Genomic DNA, 27,825 nt, shown 5'->3' with positions numbered 1-27,825 from the left:
GCATGGAGTCCCCTGTAGAATCAAATCCGATCGGGGGGTCTAATTTATGGCCAGATTCTGGAGAGAATTCATTTGTGCCATTGGTTCAACCCAAGTAAGAGACTGAACAATGAACCAAATAAGAAAGGGGTGCAAATTAAGCCCACTAACATTTCAGAGGATAAAAAATGCCCACCCAGAATCAGACACAAACACCTAAAATGCCTCTACATTAATGCACAAAGCCTGGAGAACAAACAAGACGAGCTAGAAGTACTAATGCATGAAGGCCAATACGATCTAATTGGTATTACAGAAACATGGTGGGACGAATCACATGACTGGAACACACAGATAAAGGGCTACAATCTCTTCAAGAATAACAGGTTAAACAAGAAAGGAGGTGGAGTTGCACTATACATAAAAGACCACTACACCGCCACTGAGCTATATCAATCCAAAGAAGATAACCCCCTTAAAACCATATGGGTTAACATAAAAGAAAAAAAGGACAACATTACAATTAGAGTTTACTACCGGCCCCCAAACCAAACAAATACAATGGACAACCTCTTTAGAACCCAACTATCAGCAATATGCAACAAGCATAGCACAATAATAATGGGAGACTTTAACTACCCCAACATTAACTGAAAAACAAACTCAGCACCAAGTGGAAAGTCTGACAGATTTCTCACCAGCATCGCCGATAACTTTCTAACTCAAAAAGTGGAAACAGCAACCAGAGGGACTGCAATAGTAGACCTAATTTTAACAAACAGGGAAGAAATGATTGAGGGAATAGAAGGAGAATGGACGCTAGGTGAGAGTGACCATACCATCCTAAAATTCAACCTTGCGCAATCACTAACTACAACACCCAACTCAACTACAGTCCCAGAGTTCAGAAAAGCGGACTTTAACAAGCTCAGAGCGAACCTGAAGAGTAAACCCTGGAAGGAACTTCTAAAGAGTAAATCCACACAGGATGCCTGGGAAGCCCTAAAAAACACTATCATTGAGGCCCAAAACAATTCAATCCCCACGAAAAAGAAAAGCAGAAAAACTAAAATGAAACCAGCATGGGTAAACAAGGACCTCGCAGACAACGTAAAAGAAAAAAAAGCCAAATACAACAAATGGAAAGAAGGACTCATAACCAAGATGGAATATCAGCAAATAGCCAGAACCTGCAAGCAAAACATAAGAACAGCAAAAGCTCAACACGAACAGCACCTCGCAACAAAAATTAATGACAACAAAAAAAGCTTCTTCCACCACATAAACAACAAGAAAAAAAATCAAGGAAACAGTCACCATACTAAAAAACAAAGATGGTAACGAAATCACCAACAACAGAGACAAAGCACAGCTGCTCAATACCTACTTTACATCAGTCTTCACACATAAAGGAACCACCAACCAACCAACCTACAACCTAACTGTAAATAACAGCCCCAGAACTGAACTCAACACAGACAAAGCTACCATTAGGGATTACTTGAGGGAGCTTAACGAGTACAAATCACCAGGGCCTGACAGACTCCACCGCAGAGTCCTAAAAGAACTGGCATACACCACAGCGGAACCTCTTCTCCTCAGCTACCAAAAAATCTGGGCCACTGGAGACCTACCAGAAGACTGGAAACAAGCGGACGTAGTTCCCATCCACAAAAAAGGGAAAAAGATGGATCCAAGTAACTACAGACCTATTAGCCTGACTTCAATACCTGGAAAATACTGGAGAAAATAATAAAAATACAGCTTTGCCACTACCTGGAAACAAACAAGATAATATCCAACAGCCAACACAGGTTTGTCAGAAACAAATCATGTCAAACCAATCTCATATCCTTTTTCAACACCATAACCAAATCAGTAGACGCAACACGTTGGACCTCATATACTTAGACTTCAGCAAAGCTTTCGACAAAGTCGACCACTATCTCCTAATCAACAAATTAGAAAAAAGCGGAGTAGACTACAACACATGCAGATGGATCAATAGCTGGCTGACCAGCCGCACCGAACGAGTTGTCCTCAGCGGTTCCAAATCCACATGGGAGAACGTAGGCAGTGGGGTACCACAGGGTTCAATCCTGGGCCCTATGCTCTTCAACATTTTAATCAACAACTTGGACGAGGGAATAGAAGAGCAACTGATCAAATTCGCAGCAGACACCAAGCTGGCAGGGGTAGCCAATACCCTAGAAGATAGGCTCAAATTACAGAAAGACCTAGACAGACTAACACAGTGGGCCCACAGCAACAAAATGATGTTTACCATCGACAAGAGCAAAGTCCTTCACCTAGGCAGAAAAAACCCTGGACACACATACAACCTGGGAGAAAACCCTCTTAGCAGTAGCGACTGTGGTGGACAATCAACTAAACATGAGCCAACAATATGCAGCAGCAGCTAAAAAAGCCAACACAATCCTAAGCTGCATCAACAGGGGAATACATTCCAAGACCAGGGAAGTCTTAATACCACTCTACTACGCCCTGGTCCGACCACACCTGGAGTACTGTATTCAGTTCTGGTCACCACTTCAAAAGTGACATTGAAACTCTGGAGAAGGTGCAAAAAAGAGCAACCAAGATGATTAAGGGATTGGAAACCAAGACTTACAAAGAGAGACTGAGAGAACTGGGCATGGATAGCCTAGAGAAAAGGAGGGCCAGAACGGACATGATAGCAGTCTACAAGTATACGAGGGGATGTCACAGAGAGGAGGAGATCACTTTATTCTTCAGGGCACCAGGGGGCCGGACGAGGAACAACGGCTAGAAGCTGACCAAGGAGAGATTCAACATGAAGATAAGGAGGAACTTCGGGACGGTCAGAGCGATCAACCAATGGAACAACCTACCAGTGGACATTGTGAACTCCAACACTGGACATTTTTAAGAGAAGATTGAACTGCCACTTGACTGGTGTACTATAGGGTTCCTGCTTGGGCAGGGGGTTGAACTTGATGGCCTCCATGGTCCCTTTCAATAACAATAAATAAAAAAAATAAAAAGAACATAGCTCACCTTTCCACCTTTCCAACAATGGAGCAGCTGAGGGAGCCAACGGCCTATTGGAACAATACCTCCATTTTTTTGTGGGTTACCGGCAGGATACTTGAGCTGAACTGTTGCCTGTTGCAGAATTAGCATACAACAACTTCATACACAGCAGCACGGGACTAACTTTTTTCCAGGTCACCAGTGGACAAGATTTTGTTCCCATGCCGAAACTACCTACAGAACCTCCCTCGTCCATCATGTTCAAAATTCAGGAGATTTTTTAATCTTCTCCTTTGTTATTTCATTTATCCATTTCTCTACTTTATTCCAGTATTCTTTTGCCTCTAAACATGTCCACCATACATGGTAATATGTGCCAATTTCTTTTTTACATTTCCAACATATAGGTGAAACTGTTGGAAACATTTTGGAAATTCTATATGGTGGAAGGTGCCATCTATAGAACATCTTAATTTGATTTTCTTTAAAGGAAATTGATTTTGTTATTTTCCAATTATATACCCAAATCTTTTCCCACGTTTCTAAGTCTATCTCTTTGCCAAAATTTTTGCACCAACTGATCATGTTATCTTTCAATCTCCACCCTATTGTTCTATGATTTATTAAATATTTATATACATTTCCAATTATTTTTGCTTGATTTTGAAGTAATAATTTACTTAATACATTATTTTCTATTCTGAAGATATAAGTTTTTACATCTATTTGATATCTAGAGCTAATCTGTATATATTGCCACCAATCTAACACAATACCTAATTCTTGCATCTCTTGTTTTGTTCTAAGTTTTAATTGATTGTCCAGTAAATCCCTATATTTCCAAATCTTACTTTCCTTTGCTAAGTTCTGATGTGTAATGGCTTCTATAGGTGAGATCTATTCTGGCATTACTAAGAAGTGATTTTTCTTTATTTCAATCCATACATCAATCAATGCTTTTCTAGTTATATTATTTTTAAAATATGAATGTGTTTTAATCTTATCATACCATATAAAGGCATGCCAGCCTAGCATTAAATCATGGCCTTCTAAATTAAGTAACCTTTGAATATCCAAGGTTAACCACTCTTTTATCCATGTTAGGGTGATGGCATAATAATATAATTTCCAATTTGGGAGGCCAAGTCCTCCTCTTTCTTTGCGATCTTCTAACGCATTTTGCTTTATTCTTGGTTTCTTACCTTGCCATATAAATTTTTTTATTGTCTTATTTAATTCTATAAAAAAATTCAATCCTGAATTTATTGGAATAACTTGAAAAAGAAACAAAATTTTAGGGAGGATATTCATCTTAATTGTAGATATTCTTCCCAGCAATGTTAATTGCAAATTATTCCAAACTTCTAAGTCTTTTTTAATCTGTCCTAATAATTTCAGATAATTATCATTTTTTATAGATGTGGCTTTAGAGGTCATCTAGATCCCTAAATATTTCACCTTTTTTAAATTTTCATATTTGATAGATCTTCTAAATGTTTTTTTTGTATCTCTGTCATGTTTTTTGTAAGAATCTGTGTTATCTTTATTTATTTTTAATCCTGCAACTTTCCTGTATTCTTCAATTAAATTTATTAGCCTTGAAATAGATTTTATGGGATCTTCTAAGATTAGAACCACATCATCTGTGAATGCTTGTACTTTATAAATCTCTTTTCTTATCTTCAACCCTTTTATCTCCCTGTCAGCTCTTATTTTTATCAACAGTGCTTCCAAGGTTAAAATAAATAAAAGTGGTGATATTGGATACCCTTGTCTTACTCCTCGTTGTATTGCCACTTTTTCAGTCAACTCACTATTTATTATAATTTTAGCTGTTTGTTCAGAGTATATTGCATCTATTATATTAAAAAAACTTAGTTCCAACCTCCATCTTGTTTAATTGTATTTTCATAAAATTCCAGTCCACATTATCAAATGCTTTTTTCGCTTCTAAAAATATAAGCGTCATTTGTTTTTCTGGATGTTGTTCATAGTATTCTAATGTGTTTATTATTGTTCTTAAATTATTTTTAATTTGTCTTCCTGGTAAAAAAAACCATTTTCATCACTATGTATCATATCATTTATAATGTTTTGAAACCTGTTAGCAAAGATTGATATAAAAATTTTATCATCTACGTTTAACAATGAAATTGGTCTATAGTTCTCAATTTTTTCTTTTTCTGTACCCACTTTATGTATTAAGGTTATTAACGTTTCTGTCCATGTTTTAGGTAACATGCCTTTTGCCATTATTTGATTGTATATCTCAAACATATTTAAGAAGAGTATTTCTATATCTAATTTATAAAATTCTACTGGTATCGCATCTGGACCTGTCGCTTTATTATTTTTCTGGTTCTTTATAGATTGTTTTAGTTCCATTTCTGTAATAGGTTTGTTTAATCTTTGTTGTTGTGCTTTGGTTAATAGCGGTAAGTATATATTTCAAATATTCAAAAATTAAATCCTCATTTATTTCTTCCCTCATGTATAATTTTCTGTAAAATTCTAATGCTATTTCCTTCTTTTCTTCTATTCTATGCTTCATTTTACCTTTTGGATCTAACAGTTTTTTATGATTTTGTTTTCTCTCTCTTTTCTTAATTTATACAACAACCATCTTCCTGGTTTATTCGCATGTTCAAAATATTCTTGCTTTGCTCTCTTTATCTTTTCTATTATTGGTTCTTGTTCCATCAATCTCAATTTATGCTTTATTAATTCTCTCTGATTTTTGGCTTTGTCGCTATTATCACCTTTTTGCATGAATGTTTCTACTTTTTTGAGATCTTCTACTAATTTTTCATAACATATTTTCTTTTCTTTATTTTTTTTGCTATATAAGAAATTGTTAGCCCACGTATATATGCCTTTGTTGTGTCCCATAGGTTTTGGGAGGTAGTGTCACTATTTTTATTTATTTTTTAAAAAATCTCTAGTTGTTTCTCAAACCATTTTTAATACTCTGGATCTTTTATTATGTTTCTATTCATTGACCAGTTATTTATTTTCTTTTTACCTTTCCAATATATCACTAAAGGACTGTGATCTGCCCAGGTATTTGTTTCTATTTCTATTTTACTAATTTGTTCCATTATATGGGCTGAGGCCCAAGCCATGTCAATTCTGGACCAGGTCTTATGTGGGTTAGAATAAAAAGTGTATTGTCTATCTTTTAAATGGTATTCTCTCCATATATCCTTCAATACTAGTTCTGTACTCATTTTCCAAAATGTCACAGGTAAAATTACCTTTTCCCCCCTTTTCTTTCCTTTTTCCAATATAATCCATTTGGTCATCTGAAATTGCATTAAAATCTCCTATTATTATCATATCTTCAATTGCCAATTCCCTTATTTTTTCATGTAAATCTTTGTAGAATTGCTTTTGGTTATCATTTGGTGCATAAATTGAGACAATTACAAAAGGTTTTGTTTCAAGATCTAATTGTACCATCAAAATCCTACCGTCAGTGTCATTGTATATTTCTTTAGATTCAATTGATTCATCTACATACATTGCTATGCCCTTTTTCTTTTGATTTGCCAAACTAGTATATAATTTTCCCAATTTTGAGTTGTTCAAAAGACTCCGTTTTGTTTTTTTGATATGAACTTCTTGTAAAATGTTTATCTGTGCTTTTTGTTTTTTAAATTTGGTAAATATTAGGTTTCTTTTTTTTTATTATTCAACCCATTTAAATTGACTGAAAAAAGTCAAGTCATGTGTCATCTCTATTTGTAGTATTTTTTTGCTTCCTTTGGTTCTCGAAGTCTAGTTTCTAAAATTAATTCTTGTGATGTTGATGGTTGTTTCTTCTTTGCATCTGGTATTTCTTCCCCGCCTCTGCCCATGGCTCCCATCATGTCCTCGCTGCTCTTTGGCTCTATCTGAGGCTGATCAATCCTGTCCAATCTGGTACATGCTAAGAAAGATCTTGCAAGTTCGACACTATCAATTATCACTTTTGTTGATTGCCAAGTTAGGGTGAGGCCCTCTGGTACCAGCCATCTAAACACGATATTTTTCTTGATTAAAATACTTGTAAGGAAGTAGTATTCTCTTCTGCTTTCTCTCACCCTCTTCGGGACTTGTTTCAAAATTGTGATTCCTTTTCCATTAAGTTGGAATTTCTGGTTTGTTGTCAGCCTCATGATCTCATCTTTGATTACTCTTCTTGAGAACTTAATATGTACTTCTCTTGGTAGGCTATGGCGTCTTGTGTATCCAGTTTGGACTTGGTAAACTTCATCTATTTCCCTTTTAAATTCTGTAGGATCCTCTTGCATAATTCCTCCTATCACTTCTGCCATTTTTGTAGGTAAATCTTCATCTCTTTCTTCTTCAATGTTTTGAAATCTCAGGCCATGTGATGCGGATTGGAGTTCAAGGTTAGTTATTGCAGTATCAAAGCCTCTACGAGCGTTGTAATTATGGTCTTCAGATTCTTCCACTTTCTGCCCCATAGCTTGGATTTTTTCCTCTGTAACTTTAATTCTTTTTTCACTCTCTTGCAAGTTTTGTTGTATGACTTTTATATTCCCATCCATTACTGCCATATTTCCTTTTACTTCTGTTAATTCTTTTTTAATCTCATCTTTCATCTCTTTCATCTCTTGTCTCATCTCTTCCAGGTACTTCTTCATTTCTTCTTTATTAGTCTCAAGTTGAATTTGTGTCTGAGTTTGTGTCTTCTGCATAAGATCTTGAATGCCAGCTAGTGCATCCTGAATGGACTGGAAGTTTGGATCCGCAGGCATCTTTTCTTTCTCTTTTTCTTTCTCCTTGGCCAGCATTGTAGTTATGGTCCTTTGTTGTAAAGGAGATGATGTTGGAGAGACTTTAGGTGTAGGAGTTGAAGTTGAAGTTGCAGTAGTTGCTTGTTTTCGGGTAGTTGTTGTTGTCACCGATGTCACAATTTGTGCCCTGTAAGAACCTTTCATATTCCAAAATTTCTGCTTTGTTTAACTATTACTTAGATCAATCTCTTACAGAAGAAAAAATTTAAATCTGTAATATTAATAATGAGGAATAATATTTAAAGAAAAGAAAGGGATATCAATTAAAGAAAAAGAAATAAAATAAAAGGAAGAAAGAGAAGAAAAAGGGAGAAAGGGCGAAAAAGTAGTTTTAATCCTTTAAAAACCAGTGCTCGTGGGGGGGGGGACCAGGTGGAGAAGGTAAAGAGACAGGGCTTTTAACACATAATTAATTAACAATAACCCCAAAAAAGGAAAACTATAATTCTAGTGAAGAAAGGTAAGGAAAAGAAAATAAAGCTTTTAAAAAAAAATTGTTTAAAAGAGAAAAATAAAAAATTGTTTAAAAATTATTTCTACTGTTTTAAAAAAGTAAAAAGTAAAAAAGTGAGGAAATAATAATAACAATAAAAGAATAACAATAAAGTCCAGCAATGACTATAAAAATTGAGAAAAATGGATTAAAAAAAGAAAAGCAAAAATATCAAATTTCAAATTACAAAAAGAGAAAGGAATCCAAAAAAGAACCTAATATATCCAAATATGCCAAAATGAATTATGAATTGTACTTTAATGTGACTGTCCAAAACAAGGAAAAAACTCCAAAACCAATATCCAACGTATTATCTATAATATGTCAGTTAAAACAAAAATAATAATAAAATCCACGTCTTTTTATTCTATAAGGGAAAAAATACTAGAAGATAAAATAAAAGAAAAGAAAAAAATCCTTACGCCTCCGATGTCTGGTTAAAGAAAAATAGTCCCTTAGATTCCAAGAAAGGGAAAAGAAAAAAAAATAGTAAAAATATAACAAAGAGCCCAAAATTTATATCAAATAGTTGATATTGCAGTGATATGCCAATAAAATGATTTAGTTTAACTTCAATTTCAATTATTCAGTTCATTTTTTCGTTTATTCAATTCATTTAGATATTCCTACTTCATCTAATTTGACAAAATAAACAGTTCAGTCTTTCAGTCTTTATATTACTATTGGGAAAAAATTATAAAAATACGAATAATAAAAAGGAAAAAGAAAAAAGAAAAAAAACCATACTATGTTCTTAAAATTCAAAAAGAAAAAATATACTATTAATATTAACAAAGACAAGTAGTTCCGGCCATTTCTCTTCTGAGCGTATGGCTATCACTTACAGTTTTTTCACTTTGTTTATGTTCGCCTTTTCGATCTTCTCTTTTCAAACTTACTCATTGGTATACCAAAAGATTGTCTCGTTGTGCTGTAAATCTTCTTTCTCTATTGATCTGCTTCTTCGTAGACCTCTATTTTCTTTTTCTTTTTACTTCCTTCTATTGGAGATTGCTATGGCTGCACCTAGGCAGCCGCCTGGATGGAGCTCTTCATGGATGTAGCTGTGGGGCTTTCCCTGGCCCCCGGGACCGTGGCGATCCGCCCCAGGGGATTCGGGAGACCCCCTGTCCTGTGCCGACCCCTCCCGGTGTCAGCAGCACGCAAATTACGCCCTACAACCCTGAAGAGGTCGGCTGCGGAGACAGAGCTATGTCTCTGCACCCCCATCGCGATCGTGCTCCAGCTGGAAGTTCCTCATGGGCTTTCCTAAATATGCCCATGTTACACCAACACTCCGCAGTCTGCATTGGTTGCCGATCAGTTTCCGCTCACAATTCAAAGTGTTGGTTATGACCTACAAAGCCCTTCATGGCATCGGACCAGAATATCTCCGGGACTGCCTTCTGCCGCACGAATCTCAGCGACCAGTTAGGTCTCACATAGTGGATCTTCTCCGGGTCCTGTCAACTAAACAATGTCATTTGGCGGACCCAGGGGAAGAGCCTTCTCTGTGGTGGCCCCGACCCTTTGGAACCAACTCCCCCCAGATATCAGAGTTGCCCCCACCCTCCTTGCCTTTCATAAGCTCCTTAAAACCCACCTCTGTCATCAGGCATGAGGGAATTGAGACTTTCCCTTCCCCCTAGGCTTATAAAATTTATGCATGGTATGTCTGTATGTATGATTGGTTTCTTAAATTGAGGTTTTTAAATTAACTTAAATATTAGATTTGTTTATATTGTCTTATTATTGTTGTTAGCCGCCCCGAGTCTACAGAGAGGGGTGGCATACAAATCTGATAAATAAATAAATAAATAAATAAATAAATAAATAAATAAATAAATAAATAAATAAATAAATAAAATAAACCCCCTTTTAGTGTGGGGAATAAGATTTTCCTGTCAACCATGTACATTCGGTTAAACTTGTCTAGCAAAAAGCTAGGCCCAAAGTTTGTAGGTCTTTTCCCAATGTGAAAGTAATCAACCTGGTCATAGTGCAGCTTGCATTATCTAGAATGCTAGGAAGGATCCACCCCATATTCCACTACAGCCTGCTAAAACTGGTGATCGGGTCCAACATTCAACCATGCATACAACTGCCCCCTCCCCTAAGTCCTAAAGGGTAAATCCACACAGGAAGCTTGGGAGGCCCTGAAAAACACATCATAACAGCCCAAAACAACACAATCCCCATGAAAAAGAAACAGAAAATCTAACAAGAAACCAGCATGGCTAAACAAAGACCTCACAGACACTCTAAATGAAAAAAAAAGTCAAATACAAAAAATGGAAAGAGGGACACATAACCAAGGCAGCATTCCACCAAACAACAAGAATCTGCAAGCAGATTGTTGTACACTGCCATAAATAGATAGATAGATAGATAGATAGATAGATAGATAGATAGATAGATAGATAGATAGAAAGATAGATAGATAGATAGATAGATAGATAGATAGATAAAAATAATAAATAAATAAAGACAGCAAAGGCCCAACATGAATAAAACCTTGTAACAAAAGTCAATGACAACAAAAAAAGTTTCTTCCAATACATAAATAATAAGAAAAAAAATCAAAGAAACAGTCGGTACAGTAAAAAGAGAAGACTGCAAAGAAATCATAGACAACAGAGACAAAGCAGAGTTACTCAATACATATTTCACATCAGTCTTCACACCAAAAGAAACCACCAACCAACAAACCAGCATCACAGGCACAAAAAACTGTTTTGAAACAGAACTCAACATAACTATGATCATAGTAAGAGACCACCTGAGAGAACTCAATGAGTACAAATCATCAGGACCAAATGGACTACACCCCAGAGTCCTAAAAGAACTGGTAGATATCATCACAGAACCACTATTCCTTATCTTCCAAAAAGCATGGAACACAGGAGAACTATCAAAAGATTGGAAATGAGCCGACATAGTCTCCATCTACAAAAAAGGGGAAAAAACAGACCCAAGTAACTACAGAACAATCTGACATCTATACTTTTTATTTATTTATTTATTATTTGTTTGTTTGTCTTTTTAGTCAAGTACGGATTTGTAGTATACAAAGATATAACAATGTTTATATACATGATACTAGTAAGAGAGAAACATTAAAATAGGGGACGGAAGGCACATTGGTGCACTTATGCACAAGTAAGAAAGTTAGTAATGCTTACTTACTAAATAAGTAATTAAGTAAGTAAGTAAGTACTAGACCCTGTAGAGCTCCATGGTTCAACGAGGAGCTCCAGGAGTTGAAACGCCATAAGAGACGTCTAGAGAAGCGATGGAGGAAGAGTAAGTCCAAATCCAATCGAACACTTGTAAGAGCTCATATTAAGACTTACAAAGTAGCACTCAAGGCGGCAAGATGCGTGTATCATACCGCCTTGATTGCATCAGCAGAATCTCGTCCAGCCGCTCTGTTTAGGGTGACCCACTCCATTCTCAGCCAGGGGGGAGTTGGGGAGCCCTTGCAGAGTAGTGCCGAGGATTTTAACACATTTTTCGCTGATAAAGTTGCTCGGATCCGGGCGGATCTTGACTCCGATTGGATAACAGAGTCGACTGACAACGAGTCAGTCGAGGTGACTGGGGCCTGTACTTGTCCATCTGTCTGGGAAGAGTTTGATCTGGTGACACCTGATGAAGTGGACAAAGCCATTGGAGCTGTGAGTTCTGCCACCTGTTTACTGTATCCGTGTCCCTCCTGGCTGGTTGCGGCCATCAGGGAGGTGACACGGAGCTGGGTCCAGGAGATTGTCAACGCTTTTTTCGGGAGAGGGTACATTCCGGCTCCCTACAAGGAGGCACTTGTGCACCCCCTGCTCATGAAGCCTATCCTGGACCCAGCCATTCTTAACAACTATCATCCAGTCTCCTTTATGGGGAAGGTTGTTGAGAAGGTGGTGGCACTCCAGCTCCAACAGTCCTTGGAAGAAGCCGATTATCTAGGTCTTCAGCAGTCAGGGTTCAGGCCCGGCTACAGCATGGAAAATGCTTTGATCGCATTGATGGATGATCTCTGGTGGGCCCAGGACAGGGGCTTGTCCTCTAGAGGGGTTGGGAGTGGGAGGCATTGTTCTTCAGTGATTCTCCTCCTATCTCTCCGGTCGGTCGCAGTCGGTGTTAGTGGGGGGGGTCAGAGGTCGACGTCTAGGCTTCTCCCTTATGGGGTGCCTCAGGGGTCAGTACTCTCCCCCCTGCTATTCAATATCTACATGAAACCTCTGGGCGAGATCATCCAAGAGCATGGGATGAGGTATCATCATTACGCTGATGATACCCAGCTGTACATCTCCACCCCATGTACAGTCAATTAAGCAGTGGAAGTGATGTGCCGGTGTCTGGAGGCTGTTGGGGCCTGGATGGGTGCCAACAGACTCAAACTCAATCCTGATAAGACAGAGTGGCTGTGGGTTTTGCCTCTCAAGGACAATTCCATCTGTCTGTCCATTACGCTGAGGGGGGAATCACTGACCCCCTCAGAGAGTGTCCGCAACTTGGGCGTCCTCCTTGATCCACAGCTTACATTAGTTTCCGGTTCCGGTGGACAGCGGGAATGAGGGAGGAGACCGCTGCTCCACTAGACTACGGGACTAACATCTTGTATAGAAGTTATCTTGCTTATGCAACAGCCTGTTTTTTGTACCATCGGAGAGTGGAAAAGTCACTGCCTCAGAGGACTCGTTTGCTTGCCTCTGCAGAAGACACCCGGAAGCTGGCTAGCCGATCAGCTGAGCCATCTGCCTGTTTGCCATGAGAGTCATCTTCCTTAGTCGCACGAGAGTCATCTTCCACGAGAGTCATCTTCCTTAATACTTAATACCTACTATCTACCATCTGCGGGAGAAATGTGAGCTGTGCTGCAGGATAAGTGATAGAGGCATTGAGGGCACCGAGGGCTGATGGGCTGATCAGCTGGGATTCGGGAATGGCGGCTGTAAGAAAAACAACTGAGCCGCCGATTGCCTTCCGCTTCTTACACTCACCCAAGACTGAGATTGAGAAAGAAATCAGAAAGAAATCATAGAAAGAAATCACGACCTCCTATTTATGTCATCAGTGGATCAACGGATCTAACCAGACCTAGCCAGACAGCTTTCTGGCTCATTGGATTGTACAGGCCTAAGACGCCGGGACGCCGAAGGTGGGAGCGCTGGGTGTTGGAGGGATGTCTTTTCGCTATTGCAAAAAAGAGGAAACGGAGTGTCATCGAGATTGTGTCGTGTGGAGGTTACTAAGAAGCGATTTCCAGCTGTGTAGGGTATGTGGAGCTACAAAGGGGCGATGGAGATAGAGATGTTACCTAGTGGGACTGAGGACTACTAGAGATTGACCAGGGCATTTGGTGAAAATTGGAGCCCCCATAGAGAAAGAACTTGGGACATTTACAATCGAGGTAAAGAGACAGAATTTTTACAGTACTGGTCACCGATCTTGACCAGCACTAGAAAGACCAAACTGTATTTATACTCTGAGATTCAGATAGTGATATTTGACGTTTCCAAAACTTTTACGACTTCGAGAACTAACCAGCCTAACCAACTTGGAGTTTGGCACCCTCTTGCTGCTGCTTTTTGCTCTTTGCTTTTGCTTTTCCCCCTTTTAAGAACTATTAGCAAATTAATTACTTCTATGCTATTTTTGTCCATGTGTTATATGTTTTATGTTTACTGGTTTTTAATTAATTTTAGGGGTTAAATTATTGATGCTGTGAGTGAATGGGACTATATTATTACTGTTTTAATTAATTAATTTTTAAATTAATTATTAGGGTTTTTTAGCAATGGATTTTTATAATTATGGGAATGAAGTGAATGGGGGTGGATGGGAGGGGGGCGGTGGGTGGGTGGGATCATAGTATGTATGAAATGAATGGATACAATTTAAATGAAGTTCTTGGCACACTGGACGCTGGAGAGGCAGGAGGGAGGGGGCACCTATCTCTGGGGTGGCAGAGGGTCAAAATATTCCGGTCTTGCTGGGGAGAGGCAGATATGGCGGGGGCCATGGAGCTAGCCATTCCAGGGGAAGGAGGGATCGCTGCTTATTTAGCAATTCTTTCTTCTGGCTCTATGAGCTCAACCCAAGATACTGGTGATGAGTGTAATTCTGGCCCTGGGCTCAGGCTGCTGCTACACAATGCCAGGCCGGTGGTAAATAAAGCTCTCCTCATCTGGGAATTGATCCTGGATGAGGAGGCCAACCTGGCTTGTTTGATCGAAACCTGGCTGGGCCTGGAGGGAGGAGTTCCTCTCTCTGAAATTTGCCCAGCCGGGTTTCGGGTATGACATCAGCCTCGACCCCAGGGAAGGGGGGGGAGGAGTGGCTATTATAGCCAGGTAGAGCCTTTGCCTGCGTAGACTCATTGCTCCAGAGATTGTGGGTTGCGAGTCCCTCCTGGTGAAGTTGGTCTTAGGGGTTCAGGTGGGCTTGTTACTCATGTACCTGCCTCCCAGCTGCGTCTCAACAGCCCTGCCTGTGCTGCTCGAGGAGGTAGCTGGGCTGGCGGTGGGGTTCCCCAGATTTATTTTCTTCGGGGACTTTAACCTACCATTGCTTGGTGAAACCTCTGGATTAGCACAGGAATTCATGGCCACCATGACAGCCATGGACCTGACACAAGTAGTACAGGGTCCGACTCATGAGGGGGGACACGCACCCGACATGGTATTCCTCTCTGAGCAACTGAGTAATGATCTGAGACTAAGGGGCTTAGAAGTGTTGCCTTTGTCATGGTCAGATCATTTTCTACTGTAGCTTAACTTCCTGGCTCCAATCCTTTCCCGCAGGGAGGCGGAACCAATTAGGAAGTTCCGCCCAAGTCGCCTGATGGATCCAGAGGATCTTCAGAGGGCACTTGGGGTTATTCCAGATACACTCGTCCACAGTTCGGCAGAGTCTCTTGCTGAGGCCTGGAACAAGGCTGCAGCAGAGGCTGTTGACCGGATTGCACTGTTGCGACCTCTCCGCTGCACTAGACCCCGTAGAGCAGAGGTCCTCAACCGCCGGTCCGCGGACCAGGACCGGGCCGTTGGGGGTTTTCAGCCGGTCCGCGGCGCCGCTGCCCTCCCGGCAGAGAACATTATGCAGGACGGGGTGGGGCGTCGGGCGGTGACGCAGCCCTCCACACTTCTCCACAGGGCGGGGAGAATCAGGAGGCTCCTTTGGCGGCTGGGGGCTGCCTGGCTTTGTGATTTTGGCTGGGGGGGGAGTTAGGAAGGTCCTACTCCCCCCCCCAGCCAAAAATTCAAAGCCTATCTGCTGGATACGGGCGATGAGTGGGACAGAGCGGCGCGGAAGCCTCTTGCAGCAGCTGCCACAGCCACCGGCTTCGGCGCCGCTCGTCCCGCCCATCGCCCGTATCCAGCAGAAGCTGCTGCCCGAGTGCTCTTGGCCGGCGGGATTCAAAGTGCTGGGGTGGGGGGTGTCCTGACAGCCCCCCCACCCCAGTGCTTCGCCTCCCGCTGGGACACCCCCCACCCCAGCACTTTAAATCCCGCCGGCCAAGAGCACTCGGGCAGCAGCTTCTGCCAGACACGGGCAATGAGCGGGACGAGCGGCGCCGAAGCCGGTGGCTGTGGCAGCTGCTGCAAGAGGCTTCCACGCCACTCTGTCCCACTCATCGCCCGTATCTAGCAGATAGGCTTTGAATTTTTGGCTGGGGGGGGAGAAGTAGGACCTTCCTAACTCCCCCCCCAGCCAAAATCACAAAGCCAGGCAGCCCCCAGCCGCCAAAGGAGCCTCCTGATTCTCCCCGCCCTGTGGAGAAGTGTGGAGGGCTGCGTCACTAAGCTCCACCCCTCCATAACCCCACCCCCATATGACCAAAGCCCCCCCCCCACCGGGCCGTGGAAAACTCGTCTAACTTAAAGCCGGTCCCTGGTGCTAAAAAGGTTGGGGACCTCTGCCGTAGAGCTCCATGGTTCAATGAGGAGCTCCGGGAGTTGAAACGCCAGAAGAGACATCTGGAGAAGCGATGGAGGAAGAGTAAGTCTGAATCCGATTGAACACTTGTAAGAGCTTTTATTAAGACTTACAAAGTGGCCAACACAATCTTAAACTGCATCAACAGGGGGATACACTCCAAGACTAAGGAGGTACTAATATCACTCTATAATGTTCTAATCAGACCACATCTAGAGTACTGCATTCAATTCTGGCTACCCCACTAAAAAAAGGACATTGAAACTCTAGAGAAAGTACAGAAAAGAGCAACCAGAAAGATAAGAAGACTGGAAACACAGACATATGAAGAGAGGTGGCTGGAACTGGGTATGAATAGTCTAGCAAAAAGGAGGGCCAGAGGGGACATGATAGCAGTATACAGATATTTGAGGGGTTGCCTCAAAGAGGAGAGGGTCACATTATTTTCCAGGGCATCAGAGGGCCAAACCAGGAGCAACCGATGGAAACTGACCAAGAAGAGATTCAACCTAGAAATAAGGAAGAACTTTCTGACAGTGAGAGCGATCAACCAGTGGAAAGGCTTGCCAGCAGAGGTTGTGAATGTCCCATCAATCGACACATTCAAAAGGAAATTGGACTGCCATCTGACTAGGACAGTGTAGGGTTTCCTGCTTGAGCCAGGGGTTGGATTTGATGACCTGCAAGGTCCCTTTCAACTCGAATAATAATAATAATAATAATAATAATAATAATAATAATAATAATAATAATATAATATAAATAAATAAATATCAGAATTATTATAAGATATATAGAGCCGGGGTGGCACAGCAGGTAGAGTGCTGTACTGCAGGCCACTGAAGCTGACTATAGATCTGTAGGTCAGTGGTTCAAATCTCATCACCGGCTCAAGGTTGACTCAGCCTTCCATCCTTCCGAGGTGGGTAAAATGAGGACCCAGATTGTGGGGGCAATATGCTGCCCTGAGTCTAAGGAGAAGTGCGGCATACAAATCGAATAAAAATAAATAAATAAATAAATAAATAAATAAATAAATAAATAAATAAATAAGATTGGATTTGTTAGCTTTCTTCTTTTGATTGAACATAATTTCCATTATGTTATAGCAAACTTTGTTTCTTTTATTTAGTGACTTCAACTTTTTAAAATTACTTTTCTGGGATGCATTTAAAATGGTTATTTGTATAGTTCAGCGTTTCCCAACTGGTGTGCCATGGCACACTAATGTGCCGCAAGACACGGTCAGGTGTGCCGTGAAGCTCCTAGAGAAGCTCCAGCTGGGCGGGGCACTGCCGGTGCCGAACCGCCATATCCGGTGTTCTCCTGCTGGGCCCCAAAGAAGGAAGGCGGGAAAAAGGAGGCAGGGGCAGGGAGGTGTGGCAGTAGGCGTAAAGGGAGCCGCGGCCGCCCCTGTCTCCCCACGGTGCCTCCGGCCAAATGCGCCCCTGGCTTCTCCGCCGCCGCCTTCTGCCTTGGGGCGCTATCCGCCCTCTCTCCTCCGCCGCCGCCTCCTGCCTTGGGGCGAGCAATCCGGGAGTCCGGGACTGTGTGGCTTTGTGCCATGAAGAGAAAACGGCCGACTTTTCCCTGCTGCTGGAGCCATTTTCTCTTCATGGCGCAAAGCCACACAGTCCCAGACTCCCGGATCGCTCGCTTCTCCGGTCAGCAAAGCCATCTGCCCAGGAAAGCGCCGCATATTGAAAAAGCACGATGCTTTTCCGGGCAGCCGGCTTGCTGGCCGAAGAAGCGAGCGATCCGGGAGTCCGGGACTGTGTGGCTTTGCGCCATGAAGAGAAAACGACAGCAGGGAAAAGTCGGCCAGGCTAACGGGAGGCAGCGCGTGGCCAGGCGCTGGGGACGTCTGGGAGGGCGAGGGGCTCCGGCTCTCTCTCTCTCTTTCTTTTTCTCTCTGTTGCCAGCGTGGTGAACAAGAGAGAAAGAGAGAGAGAGAGAGAAAGGAGGGGAGAGAGAATGAGAGAGAAAGAAAGCAAGAGAAAGAGAGGGAAAGAAAGCAAGAGAGAGAGAGAAAGAGAGGGGGGAAGGAGGGAGAGGGAAAGACATAGAGGGAGGGAAGGAGGGAGAGAGAAAGAGATCAAAAAAGAGAGGAAGAAAGAAAGAAAGAAAGAGGGATGGAGAGAGAGAAAGAAGGGAAGGAAGGAAGAAAGAGAAAGAGGGAGGGAGAAATAGAGTGAAATGGAGGAAGAGATATTTTTTTTGTCCAAACTTTTCTTTAGCCCTCCCCCCCGCCCCGCCCCCCCCGTTCAGTGTTCCCCAGAATTTTGAAAAATGAATAATGTGCCACGGCTCAAAAAAGGTTGGGAAACATTGGTATAGTTGATGCAACTGTCAAATATTGTGTTCTTTTTGCAGATGTCTTCATATTTACTATTAATATTAAAAAGTGAGGATGAGCTCCTATATTCCAAGAGCTCTTCAATCTTCTTAAATAGGGGTGGCAAACTCAAGGCTTGCGGGGTGCTTAAATTTGGCCCTTGGGGCCAGGGCGGAAATATCAAAGCACCAGCCCTCAGTGCCTCTGCTGGCCAAAATCAATCATGAGGGCCTGTGTGTAGCCCCCCTGCTGCCATTCTCAGCCTTCCCAGCCTGCTGCAGCAGTCTCTGGCTGAAAACAGGCTGTGCAGAGGCCTCAAGAGGCCCCTGTGCAGCCTGTTTTCAACCTCCCCAGCCTCCTGCAGGATTCTGCTGGCTGAAAACAGGCTATGCAGAGATACTGCTTTCAGTCTCCTCGACCTCCAGCAGCATTCTTTTGGCCAGGCTGCACTCGTTTTCTGCCAGCAGAGTGGGGCAGGAGGACTGGATTGGATTGGATTACAATTATGTGGCCCTCAAGTTAAGTGCCTGATCTGGATTTAAAAAAACAAGCAATATCCTATGAATACTACAGTTTAAGGCCAGCTTTTACATACTGTAGAGCTATTTAATCTACAATGGACAATATATAATTGATAGCCATTTCTATTTACTAACTTGTAAATTACCTTCACTATTAGATCTTTCATTATTATGTTACTTATTTTATTGTATTTTTATTATTAGTTGAATAATAAAAATACAATAGCATAAATAGATTTTCTGCCTGGAAAAGCAATTTACTATTAAACAGTGGGACAAATTTGGAAATAAAATTTTTAGTGGAGTATGAAGAATAAGTAATGAATGTTTGCCAATAATATCTGGTAGAAGAGATAGGAAAATGTAAAGAACTGGAAATAAAGAAGAGAAAGGGAAAAAATACATCTTAAGTCTGTGTCAAACACCCACCATGACCACATACACACTGAGCCAATGTTCCCTCTAATTTTTTTTGGGTGTGGGTGGAAAAGTATAGTGATTGAGTGGCACATTTTCATGCCTGAGCACATATGTCACCCAAGATATCTTATTGCTTAATTATTTGGGGCTCAGTGCTAGGGCAGAATAAGGTCCCTTCCCACTATGTTATTCTGTTATTTTATATTTCAATTAATATCATTATTGTTGTGGTTGGCTCTAGGCCAGCTCCTGCAGCAGGGAATTTGAATGTTGATTTAGGGGAATCCTTGGGTTATCAGAGACCTATTTTATTTCCAGCAGAATTAGACAGTGAAGTTGACTCACAGACAGGGACAGACAGTGGGGGAGAGGAATCAGACGAGGAGATGGATGCAGCCAGTCCATCTGTCAGTGCTCCAATTAGTGAGTCATCAGAATCAGAGGAAGAGCCACTTGTGGATGCCCGTGTGCGCAGGCTTATGGCAAGAATGGAGCAGTTGCGCAGGCATTTCAGAAGATAAGTGAACACACCTGTTCAAGGGGTAATTATGTTAATGTATTTTGTAAAAAATTACAAGCATTAGGAATTGTGAGCTGTGGGCGTTTATTCGTTTGAGAAGGAGACTCCTGAAAGAACATTGCTACAGCTCATATTATTCAAGGACTTCTACTGAACTTTGGACACTTCATAGTTAAAGAACTCTTGAGGATTTTTGGCGTGGGTGGCTGTTGATAAAGAACATTTATTTGCATTATATTCTGTGTGTGTGTCTGCTTGGATTAATTAACCTGTAATTAAGGGTGTGTGGCACACACCGGCAGAACAGAATAATCTTCCACCCCCTCAGACACACACCATTCCCAGTTGGGGTGTTTTTGGAACTGTTTACTTCTCTTTTGTCTGGCATTTATCTTATCATGGCCTTTGGTATGGCAGAAATGCAGGCAGTGTTTGATGCCTTGTGAATGGAAATTCAAGCATTAACCCAGACAGTGCTTCAGTTGCAGAACCAGGTGGACGTATTATCTCAGCAGCCTGCCATTCCACAGGTACAACCAGCAGCTCCTGCTCCACAGCCCCTACCAAGGAGGAAATGCTTTGTGGCCATGCCTGAAAAGTTTTGGGGTGACAGACGCATGTTCTCACCTTTCCTCAGCCAGGTGCAGTTGTTTATTAATACACAACTGCCCCATTTTCCACGGGATGCAGAGAAGGTGGCCTTCCTCTGCAGTTTGTTGGCTGGCCCCTCTGCTTCTTTGGTGTCTCCCTTTCTGGACAGAGATGATCCAATACTGCAGGATTATACCGCCTTTTGCGGCCAGTTGCGAAGGCAGGTTTCGGATCCAGTGTGGGAACAGACAGCCACGAGGTTGTTGAAGCAGGTGAAACAAGGCTCGTGCCCATTAGCGGAGTATTTAAGTGACTTTCGTAGCCTCATTGGACAGGTGCAGTGGAATGAGGCCGCCTTGAAGGAGGCGTTACAATTTTACGTCATGCAGGCCTCCATTTCCCTATTGTTTTGGGGTTATCATGGTTACAGGCACATGATCTGCATGTGGTGTGGTCGCAGAAAATCGTCATGTTTTCCAGTTTCCAGTGTGTGGATCATCATCATCATGCTTGTCCATCTCAAGGGCCCATAATCCCCACGGCAGTGTTACTGCAGTGCCTCACTGACTTTGTGGATGTGTTTAATAAAAAAGTGGTGGATCGGATGCTGCCGAATCGGCCATATGATTGTGCCATAGAACTGTTACTCGATGCCAAGCTCCCGGCTGGTTGATTATATTCAATGTCGGAACCCGAATTAGAGGCCCTCAAGGACTCCATAGGGAAAAATCTGGCCAAAGGGTTCATCAGGCCATCGACCTCACCTTTATCAGTGTCTGCCTTGTTTGTCCAGAAAAAGACTGGAGAGTTACGTCTGTGTTGTGATTACCGGTGCCTGAATGCTATTACGGTGCACAACCGCTATCCTTTGCCCCTGATTCCGGAATTAATGGAAAGTTTACGAGCTGCCACTGTTTTTTCAAAAATAGACCTATGCAGCGCCTGTAATTTGGTACATATAAGGCCAGGGAATGAGTGGAAAATAGCATTTGGCACCCGATACGGGCATTTTGAGTATACAGTGATGCCCTTTGGACTCACAAATGCCCCAGCTGTTTTCCAGAATTTGATGAAGGATGTATTCAGCGACATGTTATACCATTTTGTGGTCATATATCTGGATGACATTTTGGTGTACTCCCCATCCAAGTCTAGTGATTTGGGACATTTGCACCGAGTGCTGCTCATTTTGCGAGAGCAGCTTTTATATGCTAAGCTGGAGAAGTGTCAGTTTCTGAAGACCACCATAGAATTTTTAGGACATGCCATTTCTCCAGGGGGCATAGCCATGGATCCAGGCAAGGTGTCGGCACTCAAGATCTGGCAACCCCCAAGGAGAGTCAAGGATGTGCAGAGGTTGTTGGGGTTTGTGAACTATTATCATACATTCATACCAGGGTTTGCCCATCTGACCGCACCTCTCACCCGTTTGTTGCAGAAACAGGTCTCGTTTCACTGGGGTGAGGAGAGCAGCGGGCTTTTGTTGCTCTCAAGGAAGCTTTCATGAAAGAGCCCTTGTTGCAGCATCCGGATCCGTGTTGGCCGTTTGTTGTGGAGGCCAACGCCTCTGATGTGGCCGTCGGTGCTGTATTGCTACAGGCCCGTCCCAAAGGTGGCACCTTATTTTTGTGTGCCTACCACTCCAGAAAACTCACATCCTCGGAGAGAAACTACACAATCTGGGAAATATTGGCGGTCAAGTCGGTGTTCAAGACGTGGAGACATCATCTTGAGGGTGCCCGGCATCAGGTAGAGGTCAGGACCGACCATAAAAATTTGGAGTATCTGCAAATGGCCTGAAAGTTAAACCAATGACAGATACGTTGGTCGTTCTTTTTCGCAAGGTTCAACTTTCAGATAAGGTACACCCCCAGTTTCCAGAATCCCAGAGCGGATGCTTTGTCTAGGAAACCAGAGTTTTTGCATCCAAAAGAGCCGGCTCGATTACAAACCATCTTGACGGTGGAAGCATTGGCTGCTACCCATGATCCCGTCAACTTGCGGAGGCGTATCTGGGAGATGTAGAGGGGGGATGGGTTTGTGGCACAGCGGGTGAGGGAGATGGTGCCCAATTCTCCCTGGATATTTGCTGAGGGACTGCTCCGGTACCGGGGGCAGTTGTATGTCCCAGCAGGGTCGCTTCGCGGATTGATTCTGTCCCAATGCCATGACAATCCTGCGGCAGGTCATTTTGGCTTTTTAAAACCTTGGACTTAGTGACCTGAACATTTTGGTGGCTGCAAATCCAAGATGACATTCATACTTGTATGTTGCCACATGTGAACGGTGTTATGCTGCCAAGTCAGCCACAGGGGCCCCACCAGGAATATTACAGCCATTGCCAATGCCCACGAGGCTGTGGGGAGCTGTGTCCATGGACTTTGTCTCACACTTGCCCCTCTCATCAAGGTTCACCACAGTCATGGTGGTGATGGACATGTTGACAAAATTGGTCCATTTCATCCCATTGCCAGGTACCCACAGCAAGGTAACAGCTCAATTGTTTTTGCAGCATGTATTCCAGCTCCATGATCGGGTTGTGTCGGACCAAAGCCCTCAGTTCACGGCATGGTTCTGGAAGGAACTCATGTCTGTTTTACAGGTCCAAGTTTGTCTTGCTTCGACCCAGCACCCTCAGACCGATGGAGGGACAAGAAAAACCATTGGCATTTTGGAGCAATACCTGCAGTGCTTTGTGTCAGACTGGCAATCTGATTGGTCACATTTCCTCTCGGTAGCGGAGTTTGCGTTTAACAAATCCTGGCATACCTCCATAAGGCTCATGCCGTTTTATGCAAACAATGGATTCCATCCCTGTTTCTTCCTGTTGACCCTGCTAGACTCCCCGATCCCTGCAGCACTTCTTATCGGAGTTTTACGCAGTTCATGAAATGGTGAAGCGTTACTTGATTAAGGCCAAAGAGGACTACAAGCGTGTGGCAGACCGGTCCCAGCAAGATGTCCCCCCCTTGGCCGTTGGGGATCAGGTGTGGTTATCCACAAAAAAAATTGCTTCGGAATTACCTCGACGTAAATTGGACCCCCGCTTCCTGGGCCCTTTCCTGATTGAGAAGGTTATCAATCCAGTGGCCTATCGTTTGACCTTGCCTGCCAACCTGCGCGTTCACCCCGTGTTCCATCGTTCCCTTTTGGTACCTGTTCCTCCCGATTGCCCGCTTTGTCCAAGCGTCCCCCTTTTGCCTGCACCCTGTGTTCAGGATCACCTGCCCAAGGTCATGATTCATGCCATCCAGGACTCTTGTTGGGTGAACGATTGCTTTCAATACCTTGTGCAATGTGTGGAGGGCGAGCCTGACAATTGCTCATGGGTGGAGGCTGCCCTGGTTGATGCTCCCACCCTTGTTCGGGCATTTCATGGACAATTTCCACAGAAGCCCCATCCCTTGAGCTGGAGTCCGGGGAGGGGCCTTCCGGGGGGGATGGTGTTGTGGTTAGCTCTGGCCCAGCTCCTGTCCCCAAGGAATGTGGAGGTGGATGTGGGGAAAACATCCACATGTCCCAGGCCTGTTTTGCTCCCGACAGAGTCAGCTAGTGACTTATCTGATGATGAAGGAAGTGTAAGTGAGATGGAAGAGGGGGGCTTGGCTGACAGCCCAGGAGGAGATCAATCTTCCTTATCTTCATTGGATTCCAATGAGAACCGTATGGCAGATCCATGCATGTGTAGAGCTATGCATAGGAGAGAACAACTTAAGACATATTACAGGAGATAAGAGAGGCCACCTGTGGTTGGGTGGGGCTCCAGCAATTAGAGCTGCTGAAAAAAGAGCAGCGTGCTGGCTTAGCCGTTGTGGAAGATTATCTGATCGTACTTTGTCAAGACCGTGCCTTGCTGTATTCAAGACTTTGTTAGGATTTCCGGACTCTGGACTAAAATTCATTGTGAGTGTTTATCTGCATTTGGACAACAGTAGCTGTGAGCCAATTCCCAGTTACTGGGTTAGTAATTGGATTTATTACGAGACATCGTTCTTGGATTGTATTCCAAGTGTGCCTTGTTTGTACAAGAAATCCCTTTGAAGTTTAAAAGGGAGATTTTTCTTCTCTTCTGTTGATAAAGAACATTTATTTGTGTTATATTCTCTCTCTGTGTGTCTGCTTGGATTAATTAACCTGTAATTAAGGGTGTGTGGCACACGCTGGCAGAACCCTGTGTTTGGGATATAACCATTGCTGCTTCACTGTTAGTTAAGGATCTGTAAAAAAATTTAAATACTTACTTTGTAATGTTTCTTGAGCTATACGTATTTTGGCTTTCTTAAGTACTTGTGTCTATAAAAGTTGTTCTCTATTAATAGTTATTCACGACAAAAATCTGATTAATAAGAGATTTGTCATTTTTTTGTTGTATAAAAATTCAAAAATTAGATCTCCTTGAGGAGCCATTGTTCTATGTGCTAGTAGCTATAGTGATGAAGAAACTAGTCCATTGTCATAATGACAGGAATAACCCAATCATAATTAATTATAGTAATCATAATCAACAATGACCTCAGCAGAAAGCAACAGAAGACTCTCCTGTGGTAAAACAGTATTTTGCTTGCACTCTGAGTTTGTATTGTAATATGCATAGAAGTACCAAAACTATTTCACTGGCATGGAGTTAAATGTGTTTATACATGTTTATTTGATATAAGATTTATATATTATATTTTAGAGTGTGCTAAAACACTTAATCCTTAAAATATAAATCTTTCTATCCATTTACAGCTTGAGGAATGGGTGTTTTACTTGTCGGGTATTGGTCTGATACCTCAACCAATGGAACCAGCTAGTGTCAGCTCTTGTCTTGGTCACCATTCTTCTATCATTGTAAACTTCAAGAATCCTACATTTGAAGAAGTTCTGGTAGATATCATTTTAACAGGTATGACTGCCCTCATTTTCTTATATGACTGGAAAATTGGATTAGCACTGGTCCAGACTGGACATGGCCTGAACAACAATCAAAATAAACATGCAGCTAGAAAACATTGGAATAGAAACTAATTTGGATTCAGACCACAATGTAATAAGGTTAACCTGTAAGGGAAAAGAAAAAAAAATAGATGGACATTTGAAAGAGCAATTATGAAACGTAATGAATTTAAAATAAAAATGAAAGAAGAACTAAAATTCTTCTTTCAGGAAAACACCTAAGAACAAACTAATTTACAAAATCTATGGGACATGTCCAAAGTGATAAGAGCATTGACAATTTCCTACATGGTCAGTGAATTTTTTTTAAAAAAAGGGGGGGGGGAGAGAGAGATTAGAAAGGAATTATAAAGAATTGGAAGATGAGCTCTAGTGTCACTCACATAAGGGAGATATTAAACAACAAATGATTCTGATAAAACATAATTTAAATCTACTAGAAAAGGAAAATTTGGCCCAACAAATTAAGAATAATAAACAAAATGCCAATAAACCAAGTAAATGGTTAGCCACAAAACTCAAACAATCTAGAGAAAGAAAAATCATTAGTTGCCTTAAAACTGAGGAGGGAACAATTTGTTATAATATTGACCGGAAAAAACAGATTATTGAGAATTTTTATAATAATTTATATTTAAAAAATGAATTTATTGAAGGTGATCACATAGAAAATATATTTGAATTGGCTAAACTCCCAAAAGTACCAGAAGAAGTTAAAGAAATTTTAAATAAACAGATTTCTATAACAGTTTAGAGAAGCAGTCAAAAAACCCCCACCAACAACAAAGCTCAGGGACCTGGCGGCCTTTCAACTGAATTTTATAAAGAAATGTTGAAAGACATAGAAGAGACCTTATTAGAAGTATTCAATGCAGTTCTAGAAGAAGGAAAATCCCCTGCCTCATGGAAAGATGCAGATATAACTCTAATATCTAAAAAAGACACGGACCCAATCCTAATAGCTAATTACAGGCCCATTTCACTTCTAAACATTGATTACAAAATATTCAGTTCAATTATGGAAAACAGACTAAAAGGCTACTTAAATAAATTTATTTACCCTGACCAGAACGGATTCCTACCAAAAAGACAATTAAGAAATAATTTGAGAACTCTGTTAGACACTCTGGAGTACTATGAACATCACAATGAGAAACAAATAGTGTTTGTCGATGCCCCAAAAGCATTCAATAATGTTAATTTTGGTGAAAAATTTTCAAGAGCAATAAAGGCCATATACACAGAACAATTTGCCAATATTATCGTAAAAGGCGACATAACACCTGAGATCCAAATACAAAAAGGTACGACACAAGGCTATCCACATTCACCCCTTCTATTTATTTTGACTCTAAAAGTACTTACTAGAATAGTTAGAAGTAATGAACAAATAAAAGGTCTAAAAATAAAAAAAAGATATATATAAATTACAGGCCTCCACTGATAATCTCTTTTTCATCCTCAAAGATCCAATAGAATCAGGTCCAATATTAATAGATACACTTGAAAAATTTGGAAACTTAGCAGGGTTAAGAATAAATAAACAAAAAACAAAAATGATAGTTAAAAATATGAGAAACGACCAAAAAGATGAATTGACAACAAAGCTAAATATACAAATAACAAAAAAGATAAAATATCTAGGGATTACCTTAACAGCAAAATGCTCAACACTTAAATCCAATAATTATGATAAATTGACCAAAAAAATAAAAATAGATTTGGACAATTGGGGGAAACTTCAACTATCCTCTATGGCAGACCTGGGCAAGGGGCGGCCCACAGGCCACATCCAGCCCAACCGCTGTCTGTGACTGGCCCACCTGCTATCTGTGACCAGTCTGCGGAGGTCAGGGTCCGCTCCAGCGCGAGGATGAAAGAACTCACTGCATCTGCCGGGACTCCTCCGTTTCCTGCATTCCTGATGAATCATGAGGAAAGCAGGAACTGGAGGAGTCCTGGCAGACGTAGTGAGCTCTTTCATCCTCATACTGGAGTGGACCTGACCTCCTACCGAGAGCGGTTGAGCACAGAAACCATGCAAACACTCCAGCGCAGTGACTGTGGTGCACCTTGTTGCCGTAAAGCAAACAATTAGGTGCTGTACAGTGGGTCTGGGTGTTTAGGTCAGGGTAGAACTGAGTTAATTATATTAGTGCGGGCCTCTAAAACCATCCCAATTTCTAATGCGGCCCCATGGCAAAATTAATTGCCCACCCTTGCTCTATGGGAAGGATTGCTACAATTAAAATGAATGTACTACCTAAAATTCTTTT

The 27,825-nt window shown here is 41.9% G+C and overlaps 1 protein-coding gene across 4 annotated transcripts in view; it reads left to right on the top strand.

Moving 5' to 3' along the window:
- LOC139155791 (cilia- and flagella-associated protein 47-like) overlaps window positions 1-27,825 on the top strand; it is a 513,090-nt gene that overhangs the window by 269,652 nt on the left and 215,613 nt on the right. For all 4 annotated transcript variants that reach the window (XM_070731069.1, XM_070731068.1, XM_070731067.1 and 1 more), the window contains one exon: window positions 25,343-25,499. In XM_070731069.1, the coding sequence (XP_070587170.1) occupies window positions 25,343-25,499 (157 nt within the window). The remainder of the gene's footprint in view (window positions 1-25,342; window positions 25,500-27,825) is intronic.

The sequence above is a fragment of the Erythrolamprus reginae genome, unplaced genomic scaffold (genome assembly GCF_031021105.1).
Source record: "Erythrolamprus reginae isolate rEryReg1 unplaced genomic scaffold, rEryReg1.hap1 H_6, whole genome shotgun sequence".
NCBI lineage: Eukaryota > Metazoa > Chordata > Lepidosauria > Squamata > Dipsadidae > Erythrolamprus > Erythrolamprus reginae.
Note: the sequence above shows the minus strand (reverse complement) of the source record. Positions and strands in the feature narration are given on the sequence as shown.